This window comes from Bos javanicus, chromosome 7 (assembly GCF_032452875.1).
Source record: "Bos javanicus breed banteng chromosome 7, ARS-OSU_banteng_1.0, whole genome shotgun sequence".
Classification (NCBI taxonomy): domain Eukaryota; kingdom Metazoa; phylum Chordata; class Mammalia; order Artiodactyla; family Bovidae; genus Bos; species Bos javanicus.
Genome location: NC_083874.1, coordinates 94,784,121 through 94,808,524, shown reverse-complemented (window position 1 = coordinate 94,808,524; position 24,404 = coordinate 94,784,121). Strand labels below are relative to the sequence as shown.

The window sequence follows — 24,404 nt, the reverse complement described above, 5'->3', positions numbered from 1 at the left end:
CCCCAAGTTCCTCTGGAGTCTAGTCTCTGAAATGGCCCTGGATCAGACAAGGACTCAGATCCCACTTTAGCTGTGGCCCTCAGCAGTCCCACGGGTTCTGGTCCACTCTGAGGCCCCCATAGTTGAGTTCTGACGCGCCCCACTCTGTCGCCTCTCCTGCCTGCTCTAGTTGCCATACACAGCTTGCTCTTTCCATTAAGCCTTTGCCCAAGAAGCCAAACTGTTGGGCACATTTACCAGTATAAAATAAGTACTCTTATCATTAAATAAATAAGTACATTTACCAGTATAAAATAAGTACATTTACCAGTATAAAAATAAGTACTCTTTGTACATACATTTCATTCCTAATATATTCAGATATTGATGCACATAAAATTTATATCTGATTTGTACCATCTCCTTCAGGAAATAAGATATACTAAATCTACAGACTGTACAGTGTAGATTTCTGAAATTTTAAAGATAAGAAAATTGCATGGTTGACATCTTGCTCTCAGATATTTTATAAGAAAAGCCTGAGAAGAGCATAGCAAACCACTCCAGTGGGTTCTCCAGATTGCCAGATTGGAGAATCCCATGGACAGAGGAGCCTGGCGGACTACAGTTCGTGCGGTCACACAGAGCAGGACATGACTGAACAACACGCACATACCATCTGCATTGCTCCTGCTCTGAAAACCACCTAGGAAAAGTGATATAGAAACTCACTTGTGGAAACTCTGTGGCAACTCATCATTCCTTAACCTCCAACTCCACCCCAGCTCCTCAGCTGGAGAAAAATACCATGATATGCACCCAGGATGCCCCTCAGAAACATGATCTGCCCTGACACCTGCCCCTGCTCCTGTGTGCACACTGCTCCCGTACACACCAGAGGGTGGGGCAGCAGGCAGGAGGGAGCTTTGAGAAGCCCTGCTGTCATTCTCCATACCTCCTTTTTTTTCTTTAATGGGTACTTTGATTTCTTTAAAGATACCATTTTCCCCTCTAATTCTTCATTAATTATCAAAAGTCAATGAAGTCAGAATTCTCTTCTTTACTAGGAGACTAACCTACCTCTGTCTCTGATCCATAACTTCTCAGTGTCAGCCTTACTAACGTGTTAGAGGCTGCGTGATTCGTTGTTGTGGGGCCGTCCTGCGTACGTACTGTAACGTGTTGGGCGACATCCAGGGCATCCAAGAGATGCCAGGAGCAACCTGCCACACCCAGTGTCCCCTGGGGGGGGTGGTGAAACTGCCCCTTGACGAAAACTGCTCTCCTGATCCCTGTGGCGGACAAGCTTCCAAACACTTTAATGGGTTCATAGCGCAGGTTGTGTATTTTTTTAACTTTGTTTCTTTTTAACCTGATTCTTTCCTATTCTGTTCAGTGTCATATTTTTTAAATGACTATAGCATTTTTTTTTTTCTATTTGATATTCTTTTAAAGAATAAGAAAGCTTTCTATGCCCACCATCAGGCCAGACCTTAATGCTTTGAGTGGTGTACACAGCAATTAATTCATGCAAGGTATTTCTGTTATTAAACTCTACAAGTTTACACAAAGACTTTCTGTGTATGTATGTGCTTAAAAATGAAAAAAAAATGTATAGGAAGATAATTTTTCACCTTAAGAAGTATAAATGTTACTTAAGAAGAATCACAGTTAAGATGATAAGAAAGGAAAAGCCATGTTGTGTTTAGATGTCTGAACTTAAGGACTCCAGTAATTAAAAGTTTTCAGTGAAAGAATACTGAACATTTATAGAATTTGAGTACAAACTCTAATCACTCCTCCAAAATAGAAAAAAAGTGTATGATTCTACTTTTTAAAAATGCAGTTTAGAATCTCCCAAAAGGAGCAGTCTTCCGTACTCTGATGGGTAAAGTACTTATGCAGTCCCAGACCTGAACCCTGTAAGAAAGAAGACCTCAGGCCTAAACGGAAGCCAGAACCTGGCCTGGAAATCAGTTCACCACAGCTGTGGAAAATCTCCCCAAGCAGGTTCTCCAGATCTGCAGGGAGGGTTGAGGGGGAAGGTGAGTGGAGGTTAAGTGAGTCATGGCTGAGGAAGGGAAGTCATTCAAGCGTTCATACCTTCATTCCCGGTCCACCTGCTGCTGTCCTAGACCTTAAGGAGGACATACACCTAGCAGCCAGTTAGCTCCGAGTCTTACTCTTCCCTTGATGGAAAGGGAAGATTTGGGGGAGAAGAAAGAGAATTAGAAAACACTTTCTCCCTCCTCGCTTGTCTATTAAATTGCCTAGAGTACATATTTGGAGGCTAGAGAGCAGGATTTTACATTCTTTCCAATAAAACCCATTCATTATCACCACCTAACACCATGTGGTGGCCCCTGTATACCCAAGGGAAGAAAGGTCTTGGGAGCTGGGAAGAGTGGTACAGTTGAAAGACAGAAATCTCCAGTCCGTGTATTCACAGGTATTTATTAATCCCCCACTATGTGCCAGGAAAACATGCCTGGTACAGGGCCTCAGTAATTGAGAGCAATCCTGTCCCTTTGCTTCTGGGGCCACTCATCTAGGAAAGGAGCCAGGCCTTGAGCCAAGAGCATAGAAGACATCCGCCTGTTCCATAGTGTTGCCTAGGACTCGGCCTTGGGGGCCTGCAGAATCACCTCTGTGGGCTGCTGACCTTGTTCTGTAAAACAGAAGGAGGAGGAGGAGGGAGAAACACCCACGTGTGTTGTGCTGTGAATGTAATTACGGTATTCACCTTATGCTGCTAGTTACTTACTCTTCAAAAGTAGTACTCCAAGAAGTAAGAATTAAAATGAAATGTGTATGTAATAAGACAGGAAAGGATTGGAATATAGACTGTCTCAGAGACCATCTAAATATCTAGATGCTATTTAGCAGGGGGTCATGAAGCCACAGGCAGAACCTGTGTGTCTCAGAAGAGGAAGAGCTTTTCAGCAAGTTCACTGATAACTCTTCTATGTGAGATGTAAGCAATTTCTACTTTGAAAAGAAGAGGGTTCCTCTTATAGACTAATTACTGAGCTGACATAATTACTGACACTTTAGAGCAGAAAACTGAAATCAGAGTGTGGTAAGTTATAGGCATGCTTGTCAGATTCCTTGAATGATTCAGTAATTTAAACGGTATAAATGTAAGTGCTCAAGAGGGTTTGGGTAAAAAATGAATGTCATTTGAAAAACAGTAAAGTCAGTCATCAGATCATTCTATAGCACATTTATAATTTGAGGTGTTTCTCTCTTTGTCCCCCTTTTAGCTTGTCAAAATCCCTAAAAATGATCCCCTCAACGAAGTGCATACCTTTAACTTCTATTTGTCAAATGTGGGTAAAGACAACCCTCAGGGCAGCTTTGACTGCATCCAGCAAACTTTCTCCAGGTAAGTGTGTTTCAAGGTATGCTGAAGGGTAAGTAATTTTTCTTTGAGGGTTTTTTTTTTCTTAAATTAATAAAGAATAAAACACATAGTAGTCATTCCTTAAATATTTATTGACTTGAATTGCAGACCTCACTTATTTATTTGAGAAATCGTGAGCACATACTATGTGCCAGAAATTATATTTGTCACTGTGGAATGCAATCACAAAAAATTTAAGATTCTTGCCCTCGAGGAATTTTTAAAGTATAGATTTTTTACCTATAGAACATGGTTTATTTTATTTTAATTAAATACAAGTTTCAGGGGTTTTTAAGGTCTTAATCACTGAATATAAGTAAGAGTACTTTATAGTTACAGGAGTCCCCAACCTCCAGGCCACAACCGGGTACCTCTGGTCAGATCAGCCGGCGGCATTAGACTAGAAATAAAATGCGCAGTAAATGTAACGTGCTTGAATCGTCCCAGAGCCATCCCCATCCCAACTCCCAACCCCCACCGCCATCTGTGGGAAAACTGTCTTTCACAGAACTGGTCCCTGGTGCCAAAAAGGTTAGAGACCACTGTGGTAGTAACCTCAAGACTCACACTCATGTATAAAGGAGGAAAATACATGTGTCTTATATATGCCCTTCCTCTTTCCCTGTGCAAGGCATGTTGTAAGATAGATTTTTAGAAATCTTTATTCTGCAGCAGAATGGAAACTAGAAATTAACCCCAGGAGAGCAGTCCCTTCTGATTTTAAGGGGAAAATGGAGGGAGGAAGACAAGAACACACACCCATAGCTCAGGGTGCCTGTGGAACTCTTATCTGCTTAGGTCCTCTGTAAACAATAAGCTGCTTGTTTCACTCTTCTTTGCTGTGGTTGTTTCTGATTAAAGAATGGGCCCCTTGAGTGGATAAAGACAAGGCCTTAGAGCCCCCAGCCCCCCGAGAAACACTAACATTGGCCCAAAGTTCCCCAGGGCTGTCCATCCCTGTATCTCCCCTGTAGGACTTGAAGCCATGAGCGCTTGCTGTGTGGGGGAGAGAGAGAGCTGTATTCCCAGTGAGCTCAGGAGGCAGAGATACAAAAAAGACACCTCACTGAAAGCGCTCTGAGTTTCTCCTCCCATTTAAGGCGACTAAATAAATGTTGCTTTATCTTAACCTGCCGTTTTCCCTGAGTATATGTTAATTTTGCTTTCTAAAAATTGCCTTCCCACAAACTTACGCTTTTTGGTATAAGTTGCATGTGTACCAGGTTATATAGACTTTTCTACACTGTTTACTGTGGTAGCCACCGGCTACGTGTGGCTATTTACATTTCAGATGACAAAAGTGAAATAAAAGTTAGTCCTTCACTCATACTAACCACATATTACAGGCTAAATAACCACATGGCTAATGGCTCTCGTGGTGGACAGCACATATACAGAACGTTTGAAATTGCAGAAAGGTCTGCGGGGCAGCGCTGCATTAGATTATAGCATCCCCAAGTGAAAGAGCCCTTGGCAACTGTGTGCTTCCACCCTGCCACTTCACAGGTGATTTATGCGTGTTACTTAGCTGTTTAGTTAGTGGTGGACTGAATGAAAACTGAGTTCTAACTCCCACCCTGGCATTCTTTACAGACCACAGGGCACACCAATTTCTAATTGTGCCATCACCTATAATACTTGTCTTCAGCAAATTATTTTTTTCTAGAGAACATTTCAACATCAAATTGAACTCTGTCCAAAATTAGAATTTTACTAAGGAACTTAATTCCCTCTTCAAAACCAGGCCTGTCATCATAGGTAATATGGTTTCTCCCTAACTTCATAAATACCCTGTGTGTTTATTTCTACCTTGCTTGTTTGGAGAAGGATTTAAGGTCATTTTACAAAAGTATCCATGATGGGCCAAACAGAAAAGAAACCATTACCGTGAGAAAATTGTCACAACTCCATTAGTATGATCCAAGTGTGGTAAGAATATACATTGAAATTTGCCCTTATAAAAACAGAAGCGCTCAAACTCTCAGTTCACAACCTGGCAAGAATACCTTTGTATAATCTGGTTGCATCTTTTCTATTCAATTTGGTTTTGGTTTTCCGTGGATCTTGTCTCTACTACAGCTGTGCAAGTTCTTCAAGGGCAAAGGTTCTCTTACACCCATTTTCCAGTCTTGAAAGGGTTGGCTGACTCCACAAATAGATGTTCCAAGAATACATATTAACTAGTCTCTTTCTTATCTTTCGTTTAAAATCTCCTTGGGCCTCACTTTTCTTATACGTAAGATGCAAGAACTCTCACAGTCAAAAATTACCTTTTAAAAATTTCTTAACTCTGCCCATTCAGAGTCCTAGTGAAAATATATAATACAGCTCTATAAGTAACGCATATTCAAGTGTAGAAAACAGCTAGAGAAAGACTATAGGAACATCTATACACATGTGACACAGTATTTCAACTTTTAAGGCAACTGAGTTCAAAAGGGATGAGTAGAGAATGTGGGGAATGTCTTCTCGCCCACAGTGTTGACAGCCTATTCTGGTTTCATGTAAACATCTGTTTCTTGACCTTGGATGGTGTAAACTGTCGTTTCATCATGACTGGCAATAGGTTGAGCTTATTCTCACTATGGAAATTAGTTAGTGATTAATAAGGGGAGATGCTGAAATTCAAGCTTCCTGCCACCAGCATGTCATACTGCAGTCTTTTCTTCCTTCCCCTTCTCCCCACTTCCTTCCCCTCCTTTCACTGATTTTTCAGCTCAAGTCGGCCTCATTAAAAAAGAAAATAAAAACAAAAACCCACCTTCCTTGCACTCACCTCTGGGCCCAAAGTCTAGTTCAGTCCCCACCATTCCACTGGATTATGCTCCCCAAAGCTAGCCTTTACCTCCTTGCCCATAAACCCAGCGGCTGCTTACTGACTATTCTGGACTTGTCGCCTGCATTTCACCCTGTGGACCACCCTGATTCTTGAAGCATTTTATTCCCATGACTTGACACACTGTTCTTCTGATGCCCCTCCACCTCTCTGGCTGTACTTTTGCAGCCTCTTGTAGTCTTATTTTCATCTTCCTATTGATTATTTTAAATATTAGCGTTATTCACAGTCCATTCCCTCCTGAGACTGCTCCTTCTTCAAAGTCACCATGTCCAGCACTGAACTCATTTTCTTTCTACCGGCCGTAGTATTCCAGTAACCCCCAGTAGCCTGGGCACACTCTTGAACACCCCCACTCCACCCCACCCCCCATGGTTAATCACTGACCAAATCCTGTCAATGCTGCCTCCTCCCAGTCTCTGAAATCTATTTACTGTTCTGCATTCACACTGCTCTTACTCTGGCTCAAGCCATCACTTCTTGTCTGTAATCCTTCAGTAGCCTCCTGACTGGTCTCCAGCTTTCACAAGAGTGCCCCCTTCCTTTCAATCTGTTCCTCATCCTGATCAACTTTTCTACAGTATAAATGAGATGTTTTCTCTCTCTTATTTTCAGTCTCTGTTATTCTTGGGATAAAGTCCAAAATCCATACTGTGACCTCCAAAGCCCTGTGTCATGTACTTCTTGCACCTTGTTCAGTCTCGTCTCATTAATTATCCTTGCCACCTCTCTTTGGTCAAACTGAAAACCTGCTCCTAGCTCCCCCTAGGAGAAGTGGCACACGTTGGTTATCCCGCTAGAACGCTTCTGTCCTCCACCTCTCTCTAGTCACCCCTCTAGATCACCTTGGGCACCACTTCCTCTAGAAGCCTTTGCCTTGTGCACTAGTCCATGTGAAGTACCTTCCTGCGGGTCCCTGCCCCCTGTCATTTGTCACTCTGCATCATAATTTCCAGTGTGTTCATCTTTGTCACTCATTAGAGAGCTCCTCGAAGGAGGGACCACTTCTGTCAGTCTTTGTCACAGCCTGTGCACCTCACACTGCCTAGCCTGCAGTCTCTGCCCAATAAATATTCATGAGATAAATGAACTGACTTTTTAAAAATAGAATTTATACAGTTGTTAGCAATTTACAAAAATTTTGTCAACCCTTACTTCGTACAATCATAACAAAGCTACTTCCAGTTAAGTTTAGAAATAGAATATCAGGGCTGTAGTCACATTTTCATTACTTCTATTTCTAGTCTAAGGCAATAGTAATTTCTTCGTAAAATGCTAGCATAACTGTTACCATGATCCCCTAATACAGCATGATACTTTGAATACAGAACTGTCTTCCTGGCCAGCATTAGTATTTGTGATTGTTTAACCAAAAGGTTTCTTTTTTTTAAATATTTCTGCAAAAATCTCTTGTCTAGTGTTTTTTTCATATATGCTATATCAACAGATTATCTTATAGACATTTAACAATGTAAAAAAAATGTAAATATAAAGTTACAAATGTTTAGGGTATTTTGATAAATAGTAACAAACTATGATATTTGGCAGTATTTTTGCCTCAAAATTAATCTAATCTTATTAAAAATAAAAGGAATTATTATGGTGGATCTGTTTCAGCTAGTCAGTGCTAAAGCATACACATTATGGTTCCATTAAAAGTAAGCTTTTAACATTTCTCACATCAGTAGTAGATAATTCTTTTAAAAATGAAAGTAGAACTTCAGTGCCCATCAGGACCCTGGTCTTCACTCCAAATACTGTTTTGTTTCATTTTTTTCCCCGAAATTTCATAGATTTAGTCTCCGAGAGTTCATTTCACCCATTCTATCCAGAGGGGGGAAAAAAAATACATGATAGGAAATGAAGAAAAGAAACTTAAAAGTTTTAAAATAAGCTTTACATTTTAAAATGATTAATATTAGTTATTTTGAATTTTAAAGTTATTATTAAAGCTGCTGATTGTAGAATTATACAATTCCTGCTTGCCTTTATTGTGCAAAATGTGGGACATCTCTAACAAGCCACCATCTTACCTGACAGCTCTGGAGCCTCCCAGCTCAATTGCCTGGGATTTATACAAGATAAAATTACAGTGTGTGCAACAAATGACTCGTATCAGATGACACGAGAAAGAATGACCCAGGCAGAGGAGGAATCCCGCAACCGAAGCACAAAAGTTATCAAACCTGGTGGACCATATGTAGGTTGGTATAGATATATTTCTCCTTCTTGCTGATTGATTGGAATAATTCAAGATCACTATAGGTAAATATTGGTAATATTAACTTAATGAAAACACAGAAATTAGTACTGAGAATATTTTTAAAAACATGGTCAAAAGTCATTTGTCCTCTTCATACTGCTGATGGAATAGATGGAAATTTTACTTCTTTTATAAATCCCAAATCTTCTATTGGCTATTTATTATTACTTTACAGTATTGGGGATCTGGTCAAGTTACTTTATTATGTAAGACTGTGATAGTGGTACTGCTGTGTTTGTCACTGGATGATGTAATTTCAGTGGTGGACAGTATGGTTCTTATTTTGCACTTGTGTGGAGTTATTTTTTTATAGTAAATTCTATTAGTAGAACTTTCCAGTTTTCTATTAGAGTCAAAGGATCCTTGCACAAGGAATTTTTATTACAAAAGTATAAAATGTGTTTATAGCCAAGCATTAGTTAGTATAATGATTCTATTGTGATATCATCTCAATTATGAATCCTCATCTCTTCATTAATTAAGAGACTGCCCCACTCCCTTCATTTTTATCAGCTCACTCAAGTATCCCTCAGATCAAAGGGAAGACCAGACCAGCCAGATGAGTCTCTCCTTTACGAGCCTATTAACAGTAGTAATAGAATTACCCAGAGTGAGGATAAGCTCTACGAGGCCATGGCTAGTTTAATAACACAAGTCACTGGATAGTAAACGATGAAAGGATATTAGTTTGAAAACATAAATGCTCACAAAAAGTCTCTTGAATAACCAAATCCTTAATCAACATCTTTCTACGGTTTTGTATGATTTTACTTCTCTATTTGCCCATTGCTGCACGAGTTACAATGCATTCAGCTTTGAGAAGCTCCACTAGTATCCTTAGTAAGTATTTCTTTGGAACAGAGCCAGTGCTCCTGGGACTTGGTGCTTAGCTTGGATACATTTAGTTTGGTTTAACAACAATTCATGGCTTCCCCAGGTATCTGTACCCATGGGGCCCAGTTCCTTGCCCAGTAAGTTATAAGCAATGAGATTTTTCATCTTCTCTTTCCTACCTGATAAGGTAACAACTTTCAACCTCCTCTCTTTCTTCTTACAAGTAACCTAATTAACTTTAGTAAGCTAAATCTCAAATTGTTTCTAAAATGTACAAGATCTGCACTTAAATTTAAGTGCAAGGTATGAATTTACTGTCCCTATTGCTTTGAGAGTGTTTTTTAACTCTGTCCAACACTACCAATTTATAAAACATGAGGTAAACTGGTATGTTTGACAAAGGAATAGAAGACTCAAGCCATCAAAATGGTTATTTTTTCTTCCCAGTATAACCAGTAGAAAACCTCCACCTTGATTTACTTTTGAAAATTGGCAGTGATCACTGTACTTTTCCAGGGAAAGATCTTGGGTGTACCCTGTGTCCGTGTGTTTTTGTTTGTTTTGTAGGGTTGGTACAGTTCATTCACAGCTTACACAACAGACTTTTCAACACCCCGAGTCACACAGACCTAGTTGCCCTAATGGTGTGGGACTTTTGAAACTTGCAGGGTTTCTTATTGGCACTTCCAATAATTTATATACATTTTTTAGAGTGACCACATAGAATTTGAGGTTATCTAAACTTCTGAACCAGATCACATCTCTGTCCTGTGGAGACGAGGACACATACGTTCCCCCCGGTGGCGATCTCTGCCAACCCAGTGCTCTGTTAGCCTTCTCCTCAGCGCCCTGGGCTACACCATCACAGCACAGTGTTCTCTGGTCTTCAGTCTTGTCATTAACCTCCTCAGCCCTTTATTCTCTAAGTCAAATAACCCCAGCTCCTTTTAACTTTTCTTAATATGGCCCGCATCCCAACCCTTTAATTATTCTTATTGCTCTCCTCTGGACTGCCTCCAGTTCTTCACCTCAGAACTCAAAACTGCACACGCTACCCTTAAGAAAAGAAAAAAAAGGGACTGACCAGTTCTGTGTACAGTAGAGCAAAAGACTCCAGCTTGGCTCTACTGTATTTGTTTTTTATTTTTTTACTCCTCTGTACTATGGCATGTTTTCGTCTTTTTCTTTTAATTCTGTCAGGACCAGGCCCTTACCATGTGTCTTTCCTTCCAGGCAGCTCAGTTTGTATCCTCCTGCTTTTTCCAGTATCTCAAAACTGACTCACTCCGCTCTGTAAAATGCTTGTCTGTCACCCTTCAGTACTAACATTACTCAGCACTTAACAGGCGCTTCTGATGCACAAGGGACTGGTTAGCACTGTCCACGTAGTCAGTCATCTAAGCTCACAGTCACCCTCGGAGGTGGGTAATCATTGCCTCTCCATTTCACACATGAAGCTGTTGGTATCAGCAAATAGGAAAACCAGGAGCTTGGCCTCATTAACAAGTTGTGGCTTTTTTCATAAGACAATAGGAGGTACCTCTTTAGTTCATAATTGAATTTATCTTATGAGATGATAACAGAAGTTGACCTCTGGCAGCTTAGAAGCCCCTGTAGAACAAGGTTTCTTTTAATAGTGTCAGCTGGGTAGAAGACAAATAGAAATAACGCTGGCGTCACTGTGGGTTGTGATGGCATCGTGCCAGGCCTCTGACAGTTGAATTAGGGCACAAGCCCAGCTTCAGGGAAGGAAGGCTGAGCTCCTAGGGCTCAGCTAGCCTAAGCAACCAGGAACGTGAGCTTCTATGACCCTCCAGTGGGCTGCAGAAAAAAAAGCAAAGCCTGTTTGCCTGGAAAGGAACAGAAGCGTTAACCTAGAAAATATGGTTATCCTTTTGTCAGTACTATGTCCAGTTGTAGTCATGCCATTTATATCATTGATGAGCACTGTTGTTTTGTTATGATCCTTCCCCTTTGTTTAAAACGAAACACTTATCACCTCTAGTTTACCAGGATCTTATGTCTGCTCACTGACTCCTATCTAAATTCTGGAAATGTATTGAATCATAAATTTGTAAGTATGCTAGTTATTTAGGTATATTAAATAACCCAACCAATGTAATTTCTAAGATCCTTTTTCCAGTCTTTTCAACTTCTGCTCCCATCCTCCGTGTTTTTGATGTTAGTACCTATTTGAGTGACTTTGGACAAAATCATTTAACATGGAGACCTTAATTTTCTCAAATACTAAATAAAGGGTTTTGAACTTAGGTTAGCATCTAAGGTCCTTTGTCGTTCCAGCATTCTGTGACTGAGGTTTACATATGTTTTAATAGTAAACCTTTTGAAGAAGTGATCCCAAATGCTAAGTAGTGGAAATGGTTTCCCCTGCAGTAGATCATGTATTTAACCATGACAGTGTCACACCACTGTCAAGGTCCTGCCAGTGTTTTTATTAAAGCCTCAGGTTGGTGTTGCCAGGGTTTCTGGTTAGGTTCCACAGAAAAGAAAAACAACTGCAGAAGACAGCTGCTGTCCCTGCTCTCCTTCGGAGGGCCTGCTTTAACACCTTCCTTTCAGATTGTTTACTCAGAGTCATTAAAGGGATAAGTCCTATCACCAGCGTATTAAATGGAGAAGCTGGAAGTGGACTCCTTGTTAGGAAACAAAACAGTTCAGATTTAGTCCCAGATTACCCAACTCTGTCGGACCTGCTGCTGCTGTTTATATAAGGAGCCCAGGGAATTGATTAGCAGTTGGGTCTGGGAAGAGAATTAGGTTCTCCCATGGGCTTTATTAAAAGGACTTTTCTGAGGCAAATGTAAGAAAATAAAAATAAAGCCTTTCTTCTGCCCACTTTGAACCTGACATTTTCCTGCTCTATTTTATTTATTTTTTTTTCTTTTTTAACTTTAGCATCTCAATTCTCTAATTGCATACATACAATACTGATGTTTTCTTCGTCTGTAGCCTGTCTTCCCTTAAATCAGAGGACTCCTTCCTGGTTAAATTGGCACAAACTGATGGGGAGGTGGGGAGCCAGTGACTTTTGTGTAAAACCCCGTGGCCCAGTGTGGCTCCATTCTTCTTTAATCATTTGAAAGAAATAGGTTACCCTGTGACTGGCTATTTAAAATGAGGTAAAGGTGAAGTGAGTGTTCTGCAGGTAGGAGACTCATGGACTGATGATAGTCTAGCATTCCATCCCAGCTGAGACTCCAAGGCAGTCGTATCCCTAACCAGATCCTAATTTCTTGCCAGACATCGTACTTAGACCCCTCTTAAGTTCACAGTGAGCCTGCCTTATTTGGCTGCCCTCTGTCCACGTCAGGGAGGGTGGGGTAAACTCAGGAGACCTTGGGGGCTCTCCTGAGACCGGGGACCAGAGGTTGGTCAGACCTACAGAAGAGGTCGGGCAGCCTGCGACACAGTGATAGTCCTGTTTTTGTTTTCATTTCTATTTACCTTCCTTGCTAGCCTGAATTCATTCTAAATCACCAGTCATGGTAGTATGAGTTAGCTAAAAACCATCCTTCACCCCTCCCCCTCCCCAGAGAGTGTGGGAAAGGGATCCACAGTCAGCTTGGTTTGGGGAAGTGGAAGTTAAGCAGGTTTCAAGGGGGAGGGGAGTGTGGAATTTATATCATTTCCTAAACTTGCCTGACCTTTATTCTTTCTTTCCACAAATTCCTATTAAAATTTCAAGGAATAGTGCTATTTGCTAACACTGTTGGAACTGAGAAATGGTGGGTTGGAAGGTTTGTAGTTGCCATATTAGAAATTTCAACGTGTCTTCAAACTCGGGCAGCCTGGTAATGTGGGAAAACACAGGACAGGCCACCTTGATTCTGCTTCTCTGCCATCTGCTTGTTCTCTTGCTATCATTCTCTTTGATACTCTGCTGGTCAGTTCATTTTGTGAGCCATCAAAATCTGATTGACAAAACAGCCAGAGCTTCGTCTACAGGAAGCTGGCAGCCCAACATGAATCAAGAACAGACATTGGGCATTTGTTCGTAAAACCTTTCCAATAAAAGAAGTACAAGTAGGAAACCTTGGGTATTAATCACAGAAACTTCCAAATACTAAATGAGCACTTTACTCTTTGAGCTTATCCCATTGAAACTCTACTTTTCTCATCTGTGAAATGGGACCAAGGCCTACCTCATCAAGTTAACTGTGAGACTATATTATATGTGTAAAGTTCTTAGCACAATGCCCCACTCTCATCCCGTAATTGGTGCAAGATAAATATTAGTTCCCTGCACATCTGACACTGATCTAACTATCTCTGAAGAAAAATACAGAAACCAGATCTAAATCCACCTCCAAAACTAATTGTACCTTAATTTAATAGCTTCTCTTATCCCTGGGCAGTGACCCTTTAATGTTGGTTCCTTTGTTGGTCAGTATTTTGATCTGATATTTACAATTGGTGATGTCCAGATTGTAAAGAAATGTAAGAGCCAGTGAGATCATTCTTTTTCCTTTAGGTAGGATTACAGCAAATAAACAGCCCCTCTGGCCAGGCCGTGAAGACCCAGCATGGACAGGACTGCTCTTCAGTACAGTTCCTGCCCCACGCAGCTCTCACCCACGGTCACAGCACAGGAGAGACTGCTCTTGCTTCTCCATTGTTTCTAGTTGCTAGTATTATCCCTAGTGCAGTGGCTCCACGTTGGCTGTCATTACCAGTTCTTCCTTCTCTTTAACCCAAGGGCATAAAGTTGGAGGCTTTTGTAATGAACTCAGATTTCACCTCAGAAATCATAAAGTGAGGGTCAGTCCAGTTTCATTCTCATTTCTGTTTCTTCTGCAAGGAATGGTCACCAGGTGTTATCAGTGACCAGCCATGTCCTAATGGCTTCACCCACATGTAGAATCCACATAGCCCACAGTATTTTCTAGAAGCAGCCGCTTGCCAAACACTTGTCACTGTCAAGTTTAAGCAAACAGTGAGTTGATTGTGTGCATGGCACTGGCCTGTGCAGAACTGGGGTGAGGGCCTCCTCTTACCGCTCCACTCCTCTAACTCACCTGGGTAGTCTCAGCACCACAGAGAAGGGATCTGATTGTCTGGCCTGCTGAGACTGTGTTGTTGGTTGGTTGGTTTTTTTTGTTTTTTGACTCAGAGTTTGTTGTGCTCTGTTGAAAAGCAGTATCGCTTGTGAATACCCTGGTGAAGGTTGACCCCAAATTATGACTGCCTCTTCTCTTCATGGCTTCTGAATCTGAAATTAAGCTAATGACTGAGCTCAGCTGAGAGTACGTCGTTAGTGAGACAAATAGATATTTTCCACATTTAGCATGTTCGTTGTATTCATGTCTGAAAGAAACAACATACAATATGTAGGTTTAAGTTCTGTAAGTAGCACAGGTGAATATGGAAATTATTTCCACCTAACATCAAATGCCTACAGCCTTAAAATGTCCAGTGTGTTGCTATGGTGTGTGTCACTAGTTATTATCCATGTGTAGCTAAGTGGCCAAAATGCTTCTATAAGTTTTATTTTTTCCAATAAATGATTCTATCAGAAAATTCCAAATCTATATTTTAGGCCATTTATTCAGAATGCTTTCAGTTTGCATATCTTTCTATAAAACAAAAGCTGAAATATGAGGTCTTTATTCCTTTCAGAAATGAAAAGATGCCTAAATCAGTCATGGAAGTTGAGATGCTCATGATGTTACTGCCTGCAAGTGTGTTAACAATGTCATTTCTGCTGGACTTTAGGGAAAAGAGTGCAAATTCGGAAAGCTCCTCAAGCTGTTTCAGATGCAGTGCCTGAAAGGAAAAGGTCAACCCCCATGAACCCTGCAAATACAATTCGAAAGACACACGGCAGCAACAGTGTCTCTCAGCGGCCGTATCGGGACAGGGTGATTCACTTGCTGGCACTGAAGGCCTATAAGAAACCTGAGCTGCTGGCCCGACTGCAGAAAGACGGTGTCAATCAGAAAGACAAGAACTCCCTTGGAGCAGTTCTGCAGCAGGTGAGGAGAGCTGGAGAGAGTTCCGTCTGCCCACCGTCTTGTTGGGGAGTTCATTTAAGAAGGCTTGTTATTATTATCGAGTTAGAGAAATTTCAGGATCGTTTTGATCAATGGTATATGAACATTAGCTTAAATTCATCTTGGTTTAAACATTTAATGAAAAACTAACTGAACAGTTACACTAGGTTTTATAAGTTAGAGGCTTCTGAACGATTGGAAAAAAGTTTCAAGTCCTTATCTTCATTTGGATTAAACAAATTTTGCTTGAAAGTCCATTAAAAAAAAAAATAAGTTTTTGCTGTCTGCTCTTAGTACTGAATGTACTAAACTGTTGCCATACTTTTTCCTGGTTTATGTAGGTGAAGTTATACAGTGTATTTTATTGGTCTTTGGTTGGTATAAACTAGAATATTTTTACTTACTAAATAATTGTGAATGTCTTACCCTGCATGCTCTTTCTGTCTGTAATACTCGGCCTTTTTCTACCATTGGATATGCTGACATCAGTCACCTGTCTTCATTAAAGGATATGAATGTGTTAAGTATTAGCTCTGATCAGTTACCATAAAATAACAAGCTTATGTATAAATGTAGGTCATTACTTTTGTTAAAGTCAACAGTTCTTCAGGCTCTAACTTTCTGTATTTTTCAAAATAATTTTGGGTCATAAATGTTGGTTAGCATTCAAATCCACTATAAATCACAGTCTGCTTTCTTTTTTTCTAAAGCAGTAACATTTTCAAAGTTCTTAAATTTCATCTTTAAAAAATAAAATACACCTTCAGGTTTCCATCTATTATTCAAGGAATAACATTTTTTAAGTCTATTTTTTATCTGTTTTCTCTTGTATTCATATCATGATACTAAATGTCATGAAAGAGTAAAATCATAATCTTCAGTTCTGGGTTAACCAGTCCCCAAGATATCTTGAGCAATCTCAACAATCTTATTAAGTCATTTGAGTACTTTTTGAAAACACTTAATTTAAATCCATCTGTCACATAGCAGTTTTAAGAGCTCAAGAGACAGGATGAAAGAATGAATGAGGATAAAGGTATAGTTATGTGTGTTCAGTTTTTTGTTTAGAGAAGGAGGGAGGTTCAGGTTATAAGTCACCAAATAATTTGTGGCTGAACTTTCAGAAAGGTTGTAAATTACCTCCTAGGTTAGAGGATGAGCGATCAAAATGATAGCAGAGGCAGTTCACAGAGAGGCTGCTACTGATGTGCGTCAGTGGTCATGTGATCGTGTATGTGTATATAATTTTTAAATGTAGGTGTACTTACTTCCTGAGCAAGTGAGACATGAGTGCCGTTACTGCTGACTATCTGATAGAATCTTGAGCATAGTCTAGATCCGCAGCATAGTCCTAGCTGCAGATTAGAATCCCTTAGGGAGCTTTTTCAAAAATGCCAGTTCTTGGACTTTGCCCCAGAACAACAAAATGGAGCAACTGAATGGATCCTGAGCCACTGACTGAGATAGGGAGTGAAGGAAAAGGAACGCCTGTGTGCAGGGGGGTCAGGAGTCCTGTCTACACGCCCTCTCTTTGGAAGATGTCTGTTAGACATACCCAAATGGAGACGGATATTCAGTAGGTAGTTACATGTAAGGGTCTGGGCCAGAGGGCAACTGAAGCTGGAGTTATAAATTAGGAGCTAGCAGAATGTAGATTGTAAAATCATTGTATTTATTTCACTTTGAGAAATCTGGTTGTATCTCATTTTAATTTATTTTTAAATTTTAAGAGAAGCCTATTGTTTTCTACTGTATATCAACATTGTTAGTATTCAGCTGAGCTGTGAGAAAAGCATAAAATATCTATTATAATTTATAGTACTTTTAAAAGACATGGAAAGAAGTAAAGTTATTTAAAAAGACCATTCCAGTAGGAAAATAAAAGAATACCTCTCTGCCAGCCTTGGAAATGACTCTTGGTTCAGCCCCTGAATCCATACATTTATGTTGTTAATGGAGCCTGGGCTTGGGCACACAAGGAATTGTAGGAAAAGATTACACTTGCAAATAAACTGGCTGACTAAAAACAGTAATTTGGGGGTTGTTTTGGTTTCTGTTTCCATTTATTGGTTTGGGGGAATTTCAAGGATTTTGAAAAAGTGGTTCTTCAGGAGAACTGGCAGCTATAAGGAGCAAGCTTAGCAAGCTAAGAAGATGACACACAAGATCATCAGAACTGGTTCAGGATAGGGAACACATGTACACCCGTGGAGGATTCATGTTGATGTATGGCAAAACCAATACAATATTATAAAGTAATTAGCCTTCAATTAAATAAATTTAAATTTTAAAAAAGATCATCAGAACTGATACTATTTATGAAGATAATTTCTGTTGATTACTGAAGGGAAAGTTTGTAAACCAGCATATAGTCACTGTTTGATTTCTACTTAACACAAGTGGTCAGGGACTTGTATGGTGACTCAAAAGTAATGGAGTTAATGTTGTATAGTTGCTAAGTCCTAAATCTTTTGCAACCCCACAGACTAGCCTGCCAGGCTCCTCTGACTATGGGATTTCCAGGCAAGGATTCTGGAGTGGGTTGCCATTTCCTTCTCCAGGGAATTTTTCCAACCTAGGGATGGAACAGCATCTCCTGCATTGGCAGGTGGATTCTTTACCACTGAGCCACCTGGAAAGCCCCAATGGAGTTATAGCCAGAAATAAATAGCAAAGTTGTTAAGGAAACTGTCTTAGATTCCTTTGACTAGGAAAAAAAAATTATTAAAAAAAAAACCTTCCTCCACTTTTTGCATAATGGTATAATTACTATTTAACATACAGCAGCCATCCAGGAAAAAAAAATAAATATGCATATAAAGTTTTATTTAATTCCCCAAGTGAAGTCAAATAGTATTTATTGAGATCTGGCATATGCAAAGCTAGCAGTCCCTTTGGAGCCATTTGGTATAGTTATTTTCAGTATAAATCCAAAAGATTGCCTGTTTTAGGCTAGGAAATCGCAAAAAGATCTAATGTTCTGTTTTCACACCATGTTCCAGGTAGCCAATCTGAATCCTAAGGACCTCTCATACACCTTAAAGGATTATGTTTTTAAAGAACTTCAAAGAGACTGGCCTGGATACAATGAAATAGACAGACGGTCATTAGAGTCAGTGCTCTCAAGGTAAGTTCTTTTTTTTTTTTTTTTCCCCTGCCTTTAAAAATGATGCAAATAAGTAATTATTTTAGTCATTGTTAGTTTAGGGTTGAGATGCAAAAAAAGAAGCAAGGGTAGGCTTTCTATCATGAACATTTGAAAACTGTCTCCCTAACTGGGACATGTGTATGCTTTACAGAAAATTAAACCCATCTCAGAATGCTGCCAGCACCAGCCGTTCAGAATCTCCTGTATGTTCTAGTAGAGACACTGCATCTTCTCCTCAGGTATTGCATAAACTTATATAATCATAGCCCTGAAATGGACTTTAGGTACCATTTTTTTCAGGTTGTCTGATTTACACGTAAGAGAAATTAGACCCAGAAAAAGCTATATAGCCTCCCTACCCAAAGTCACATAGCAAGTTGTGACTAGCTCAGACAGAGCTCTCACTCTAGAATTCAGATCCCAGCTCCCAACCCAGAACTCTTTGCCACTACATAGCACTATTTGTCATTAAGGTACTTAATGTCTACCTTGTTATTCGGTTCTTTAAGTTTTCATTTTGCTGAGATTATCTACTTTTCCATTTAATCACTAACTAGAAGACAATATTTATTCAGCCTCATATCAAGTCTTAGATTATAGAGAAAATTGAATATATAAGCAAATAAAAAGTTCTGCCATTTCCATATATGTTTTCTCAAAGCACTTTTTGACTAGATCCCAATCAGACTATTCCAGTTAGACTCCATTCCAGCTTAGAGTTCCCCCCAAAAGATTCAGTTGGAAGAAGATGTGGAGATCCTGAGCAGCGTAAGAGTTCAAGCCCACCTGGTTCTCAGACCACCTCGAACGCTCTCAGGTCTCTGGGACTAGTGGTGAGACCGACCTGTCTCCCCCAGTGCTGTAGACAGAGTGCTCCTGTCCCTGAACCCCTCTCCTGAGGCTTAGGGAGACAGGACAGAAGTGGGGATCAACTCTCTGACTTGCCTTTTTATTTTAAATACTGTTATTTTTGTTGCTGGATTAGGATGATATTAACATGATTTTATATTATTTTTATGTACCAGTTGTTAAGACTTATCTTTTAATCCAGTGAAGAGATATATTTAAGGGGGGCCAGGGAGGAAGTGGATAGTATTTCAGCAATGATAGAGATTTATTGAGAAACTATTTTGAAGGTGCTGGTTGTTCCCATCTTAAGACAGGGGAAATAATAAGTAACAGCCAAAATACTTGTAACTGCAGCATCTTAGCACATTCAAAGAGATCAAATAAATGTAGGCTTGTTGCCCTGTTCCTTCCCCTGTTGATTCTGACAACCAATAATGGTTGGTTATATTCAGAGGAGGTTCTCACTGAATATAAGTAGGTCAGCTGTGGCCAGCAGAAGGAGGAGGCCACCTCTATTTAATACACTTCCTGAGTGATATAATCCACATAAATTGGCCTAGTCTCTCAAGTGGAGAAGGAAATGGCAACCCACTCCAGTACTTTTGCCTGGAAAATCCCATGGATGGAGGAGCCTGGTAGGCTACAATCCATGGGGTCAAAAAGAGTCGGACATGACTGAGCAACTTCACTTTAACTTTTCATTCTCATGCATTAGAGAAGGAAATGGCAACCCACTCCAGTGTTCTTGCCTGGAGAATTCCAGGGACAGAGGAGCCTGGTGGGCTGCCGTCTATGGGGTCACACAGAGTTGGACATGACTGAATCGACTTAGCAGCAGCAGCAGCAGTCTCTCAAGGAATTGACGGTGGGGTTGCATGATCAGAAAGTATAATCTGATGTATCTCTTCAAGAAACATGTTAGGGGGGCCTTCCCTGGTGTTCCAGTGGCTAAGTCTCCATGCTCCCAATGCAGGGGGTCCAGGTTTGATCCCTGGTCAGGCAACTAGATCCCACATACCCTAACTAAGACCCAGTGCAGTCAAAAAAATAAATAAATTAAAAAAAAAAACAAAACATATTTTCCAGATTCTGGTATTTTTACACCAGACATGAAAACTTATTGTAGGTTGTGCCTTAAGCTCAGAGAATAGTTAACACGATGCTGGTGATGAATTTAAATTGGTTATAAATTTAAGTATGAATAAAATTACTCGGTTCATATGGTAACGAGTGACACATGTATTACATTTTAGTGCAAACCGGCTCATTTATTTTTTTTTTCTTCTCTGTTTCCCCCTCACCACCATCCCTAGAAACGGCTTTTGGATTCAGATTTCATTGATCCTTTAATGAATAAAAAGGCTCGAATATCTCACCTGACAAATAGAGTGCCGCCAACATTAAACGGCCATTTGAATCCCACCAGTGAAAAATCCGCTGCAGGCCTCCCGCCGCCCCCTGCAGCCGCTGCCATCCCCTCGCCTCCACCGCTGCCTTCAACCCACCTGCCTGTCTCCAACCCGCCTCAGACTGTAAATTCTAACTCCAATTCCCCTAGCACTCCAGAAGGCCGGGGGACTCAAGACCTACCTGTTGACAGTTTTAGTCAAGATGGTAGTATCTATGAGGACCAGCAAGACAAATATACCTCTAGGACTTCTCTGGAAACCTTACCCCCTGGTTCAGTTCTACTAAAGTGTCCAGAGCCTATGGAAGAAAACCATTCGTCTCACAAAAAGTCCAAGAAGAAATCTAAAAAACACAAGGAAAAGGACCAAATAAAAAAGCAAGACGTTGAGATGATTGAGGAAAAGGAAGAGGACCTTAAAAGAGAAGAGGAAATTGCCAAGCTGAATGACTCCAATCCGGATTCCAATGAAGGTATTTTGCATTTGTAAAAACCCAACTCTGTGGGTTAAATGAACAGGAAGAGGGGACTGTGCTGAATGTGAGTGTGCTGTTTAGAATTAGTAATGCTTTTTTATCAAATGACCTGCTGTTTAGTTATTAATTTTAGTATTGTCCTTTGGAGCAAGTTTCTTTCTCTTCCATTTTACAGTATTCATTTTCTGTCTCTTCTTAGCCAACTATTAACCATTGTTTTCTGTATTTATTAATAAGATGGTGACATCTGAAAATGACCTTTGGTCCTCCAGGGACCCCCTTTGAGAAGGTGGACTTTGTTGCTCTTCTCCAGAGCTGTCACAGTATTGTGCAACCTCAACATGACCTATTATATGCCATTCTTGAACTGATTTAACCAGACACACAATTAGCAATAAAAATACTCATTTCCTTCTTTGCCAAAGAAACAGGGTCAACCCTGCTTTAATTAATAATAGCACAGGGGAAATGTCAAATTCTTTATAAAACAAGCGAGGTAAAATTACATGTGGAGATCCATAGCATCATCTTCATTCAGAGTGAGAGCAATTTGTCTTGTGCAAGGCTATTTGTGACTAGCTTGATAGATTTGGGGTTTTTTTCTCCACCCCCTCACCCAATTTTGAGAACATTGTTTGAGTAAACTAACATCAGTTGTTATTAATAAATTTAACCATTTCAAATTTCTGGAAGCTTTAAAAGTCAAATATCTAGAGACCCAAAGAAGCCTAAAATCATGCTTTACCTCTGAAGAACAGTTAGTCGGTAGAAACACTGCTTACCTAAGGTGTAGCGATCTTTAAAACCTAATGACATAATTAGATTTCTCTTAGTCCATATATTTAAAACGTAATGTCTTACACACCAGCATAGAGAAGATCCATGCTCATCATTTAGGACTGCTACCAGTTTTAAACCCAGCATAACTAAGGTAAAATTGCCCAGAAAAATACAACTTTAGAAAATGTACTTCAGTGACTAGACTTTAAGGAGTTTAATCTTTATGTGATTCACCCATAATACTGAAAGCCTGTGGTACTTAGATTTAACTGACCGTTTTAACCATAGGAGAGAAGCTTGGATTATGGGGATAGTATGATTCAGTGCCTTTACTGACGTGGATTGAGTATATTGCCCATCAAAGCATAGCTGTTGAAATATTTAGATCAGCGTGGTAGTGTATAGTAGCCCAAGAGTCAGCTGTAAGCTTTTTCCCTCAAACACTATCATACTTGAAGTTGCCAGATCAAGAAAAGAAAAGAGAATAATGAAACTTTGTGCTCAGTGAGCCAGATTCCTGGGTATGCTCCACTCCACACTTCCCACCATCAGAAGGTAATCCTGAGTCAAAGGCATCTGCTGGGAGGACTGGATCCTAGAACGTTGAGTCCTACAGCAGAGTTTGACTATTTTCCCACTTGGAAGCCAGAGAAGCAGACCTAGTCTCTAAATCCTTCACTAAGGATGGACCAGCCAGTCGAGATTATCATAAACTGAGGACCGATTCAGACCCACATGCTCTGCACCCATTGAAATTTATCTGATGTCTGCAGCAAAGGAAAAGCCAGGTGACAAGCACTCAATGCCTTTTCCTTTAAGACTCGGGCTGTTGTAAAAACAAGCTTTTACCTAAGCCTGAATCAGATACGCACACACAGTAAGTCCACAAGGTCTGCATAATTTGTTTAGTGTGGTTTGTCCTTTAAAATATTAAACCAAGAAATTATTAAATACTCACTCTTGTTTTATATTGAACATGTATGTTTTGCCAGCAGGCAGGGCTTGGGTTTGAGTTACTAGTTTAATTCTACTTTGAATGATAAAAAAAATTACCCTAATAAAAAATCTAAACATACCCTCTGGAAATGGTACATTCAAACAAATGGAATACTGAGGGATTCACAGCATAATTCTGAGTGACTGACTTGATTTATCTATTTATTTTGGCCTCGTAAGAAAAAACCCATGTAGTACTATGAGGGTTAGAGATTAGAGGAGTGTAAATTGTTCACTAATAACATTTTAAATTACTTTAAAATGATGGGAAGACTTCCTGCCCAATTGCACTGTCTGCATACAAAAAGAATAGCAGCAAAAATACAGTGATTGAAGCACTCTGCTACCTGACTTCATTATCTCATCTGCCTTATTTGAATCCTACAAAAAGTAGATGTTGATATAAAGTTTGTATCTCCCATTGTCTGGCTGCATCTGCCACCACAGTCTTTGAATTGCTGGGCAGATGCCACAACTGTTGTGGAAAGAATAGAAGATTGACCTTGGGTTAAGATGGAATTCCTTTATTGTGCAGACACTGCAGTAGCCAGGGTGCTTTCAATGCCTGGCGTCGGTTCTGCTGGCGCTGGTCATAGGGCCTCTATTGTTCGTGCTCAATTGTATTCCTTGCTCACTGTTGCTTATTGAGATGGAAGAATAGAATTTGAGGAAAAGTGTTCCAGATGTTTCTGATCTATTTTAGAATTATAGGCATTTTGTAACCATACTGTTTGGTGAACGCTTGAAAAAAAATTTTTTTTTTTTCTTTGCAGGAGTTAAAGAGGATTGCACTGCCTCCACGGAGCCTTCTTCAACAATTGAACTTCCAGATTATTTGATGTAAGTTTAAATGTCTGCCAATGGGGGAGAACTGTTCAATTTGAGAAACTTTGCAAACTCTTTTCCCATAATTTGCAAATCAGAACAGTAAGAAGTTCAGAAATAGAGTCCTGGAGCCACCCCTGCAATTAAAAAGGCTGCCATTAAGCCTGCTCGTCCCCAGTCCACTCTTGTCGGCTTCAGCAGGTTGTGCCTGCCCCTGCCCTGAGCTCTGCTCGGTGGCCTTTAAGTATAGAGAAGCCTGTCCTTTGTTCTGAGGCCAGGCCAAGCATTTGATTATGGAAGATTTCAGGGATCTTACGCTTCAAAGCTGACAGTCTGTCAGTGCACAGTCATTCATTTGGGCCCCCAAAGGGACAGTTTATTACTGATAAAGTGCTTAAACCTCTGCAGTTAATACAAAGAAGGCAGTGGCACCCCACTCCAGTGCTCTTGCCTGGAGAATCCCAGGGACGGAGGAGCCTGGAAGGCTGCAGTCCACGGGGTCGCTAAGAGTCGGACACAACTGAGTGACTTCACTTTCACTTTTCACTTTCATGCATTGGAGAAGGAAATGGCAACCCACTCCAGTCTTCTTGCCT

General features: G+C 40.2%; 1 protein-coding gene across 1 annotated transcript in view; it reads left to right on the top strand.

Annotated features, from left to right (window-relative positions):
- Positions 1 to 24,404, top strand: part of ELL2 (elongation factor for RNA polymerase II 2) — a 73,681-nt gene that overhangs the window by 39,596 nt on the left and 9,681 nt on the right. Inside the window, exons 3-9 of the mRNA XM_061424453.1 lie at positions 3,243 to 3,364; positions 8,259 to 8,422; positions 15,049 to 15,308; positions 18,329 to 18,453; positions 18,626 to 18,713; positions 20,637 to 21,204; positions 23,757 to 23,823. Coding sequence (XP_061280437.1) covers positions 3,243 to 3,364; positions 8,259 to 8,422; positions 15,049 to 15,308; positions 18,329 to 18,453; positions 18,626 to 18,713; positions 20,637 to 21,204; positions 23,757 to 23,823 — 1,394 coding nt within the window. The remainder of the gene's footprint in view (positions 1 to 3,242; positions 3,365 to 8,258; positions 8,423 to 15,048; positions 15,309 to 18,328; positions 18,454 to 18,625; positions 18,714 to 20,636; positions 21,205 to 23,756; positions 23,824 to 24,404) is intronic.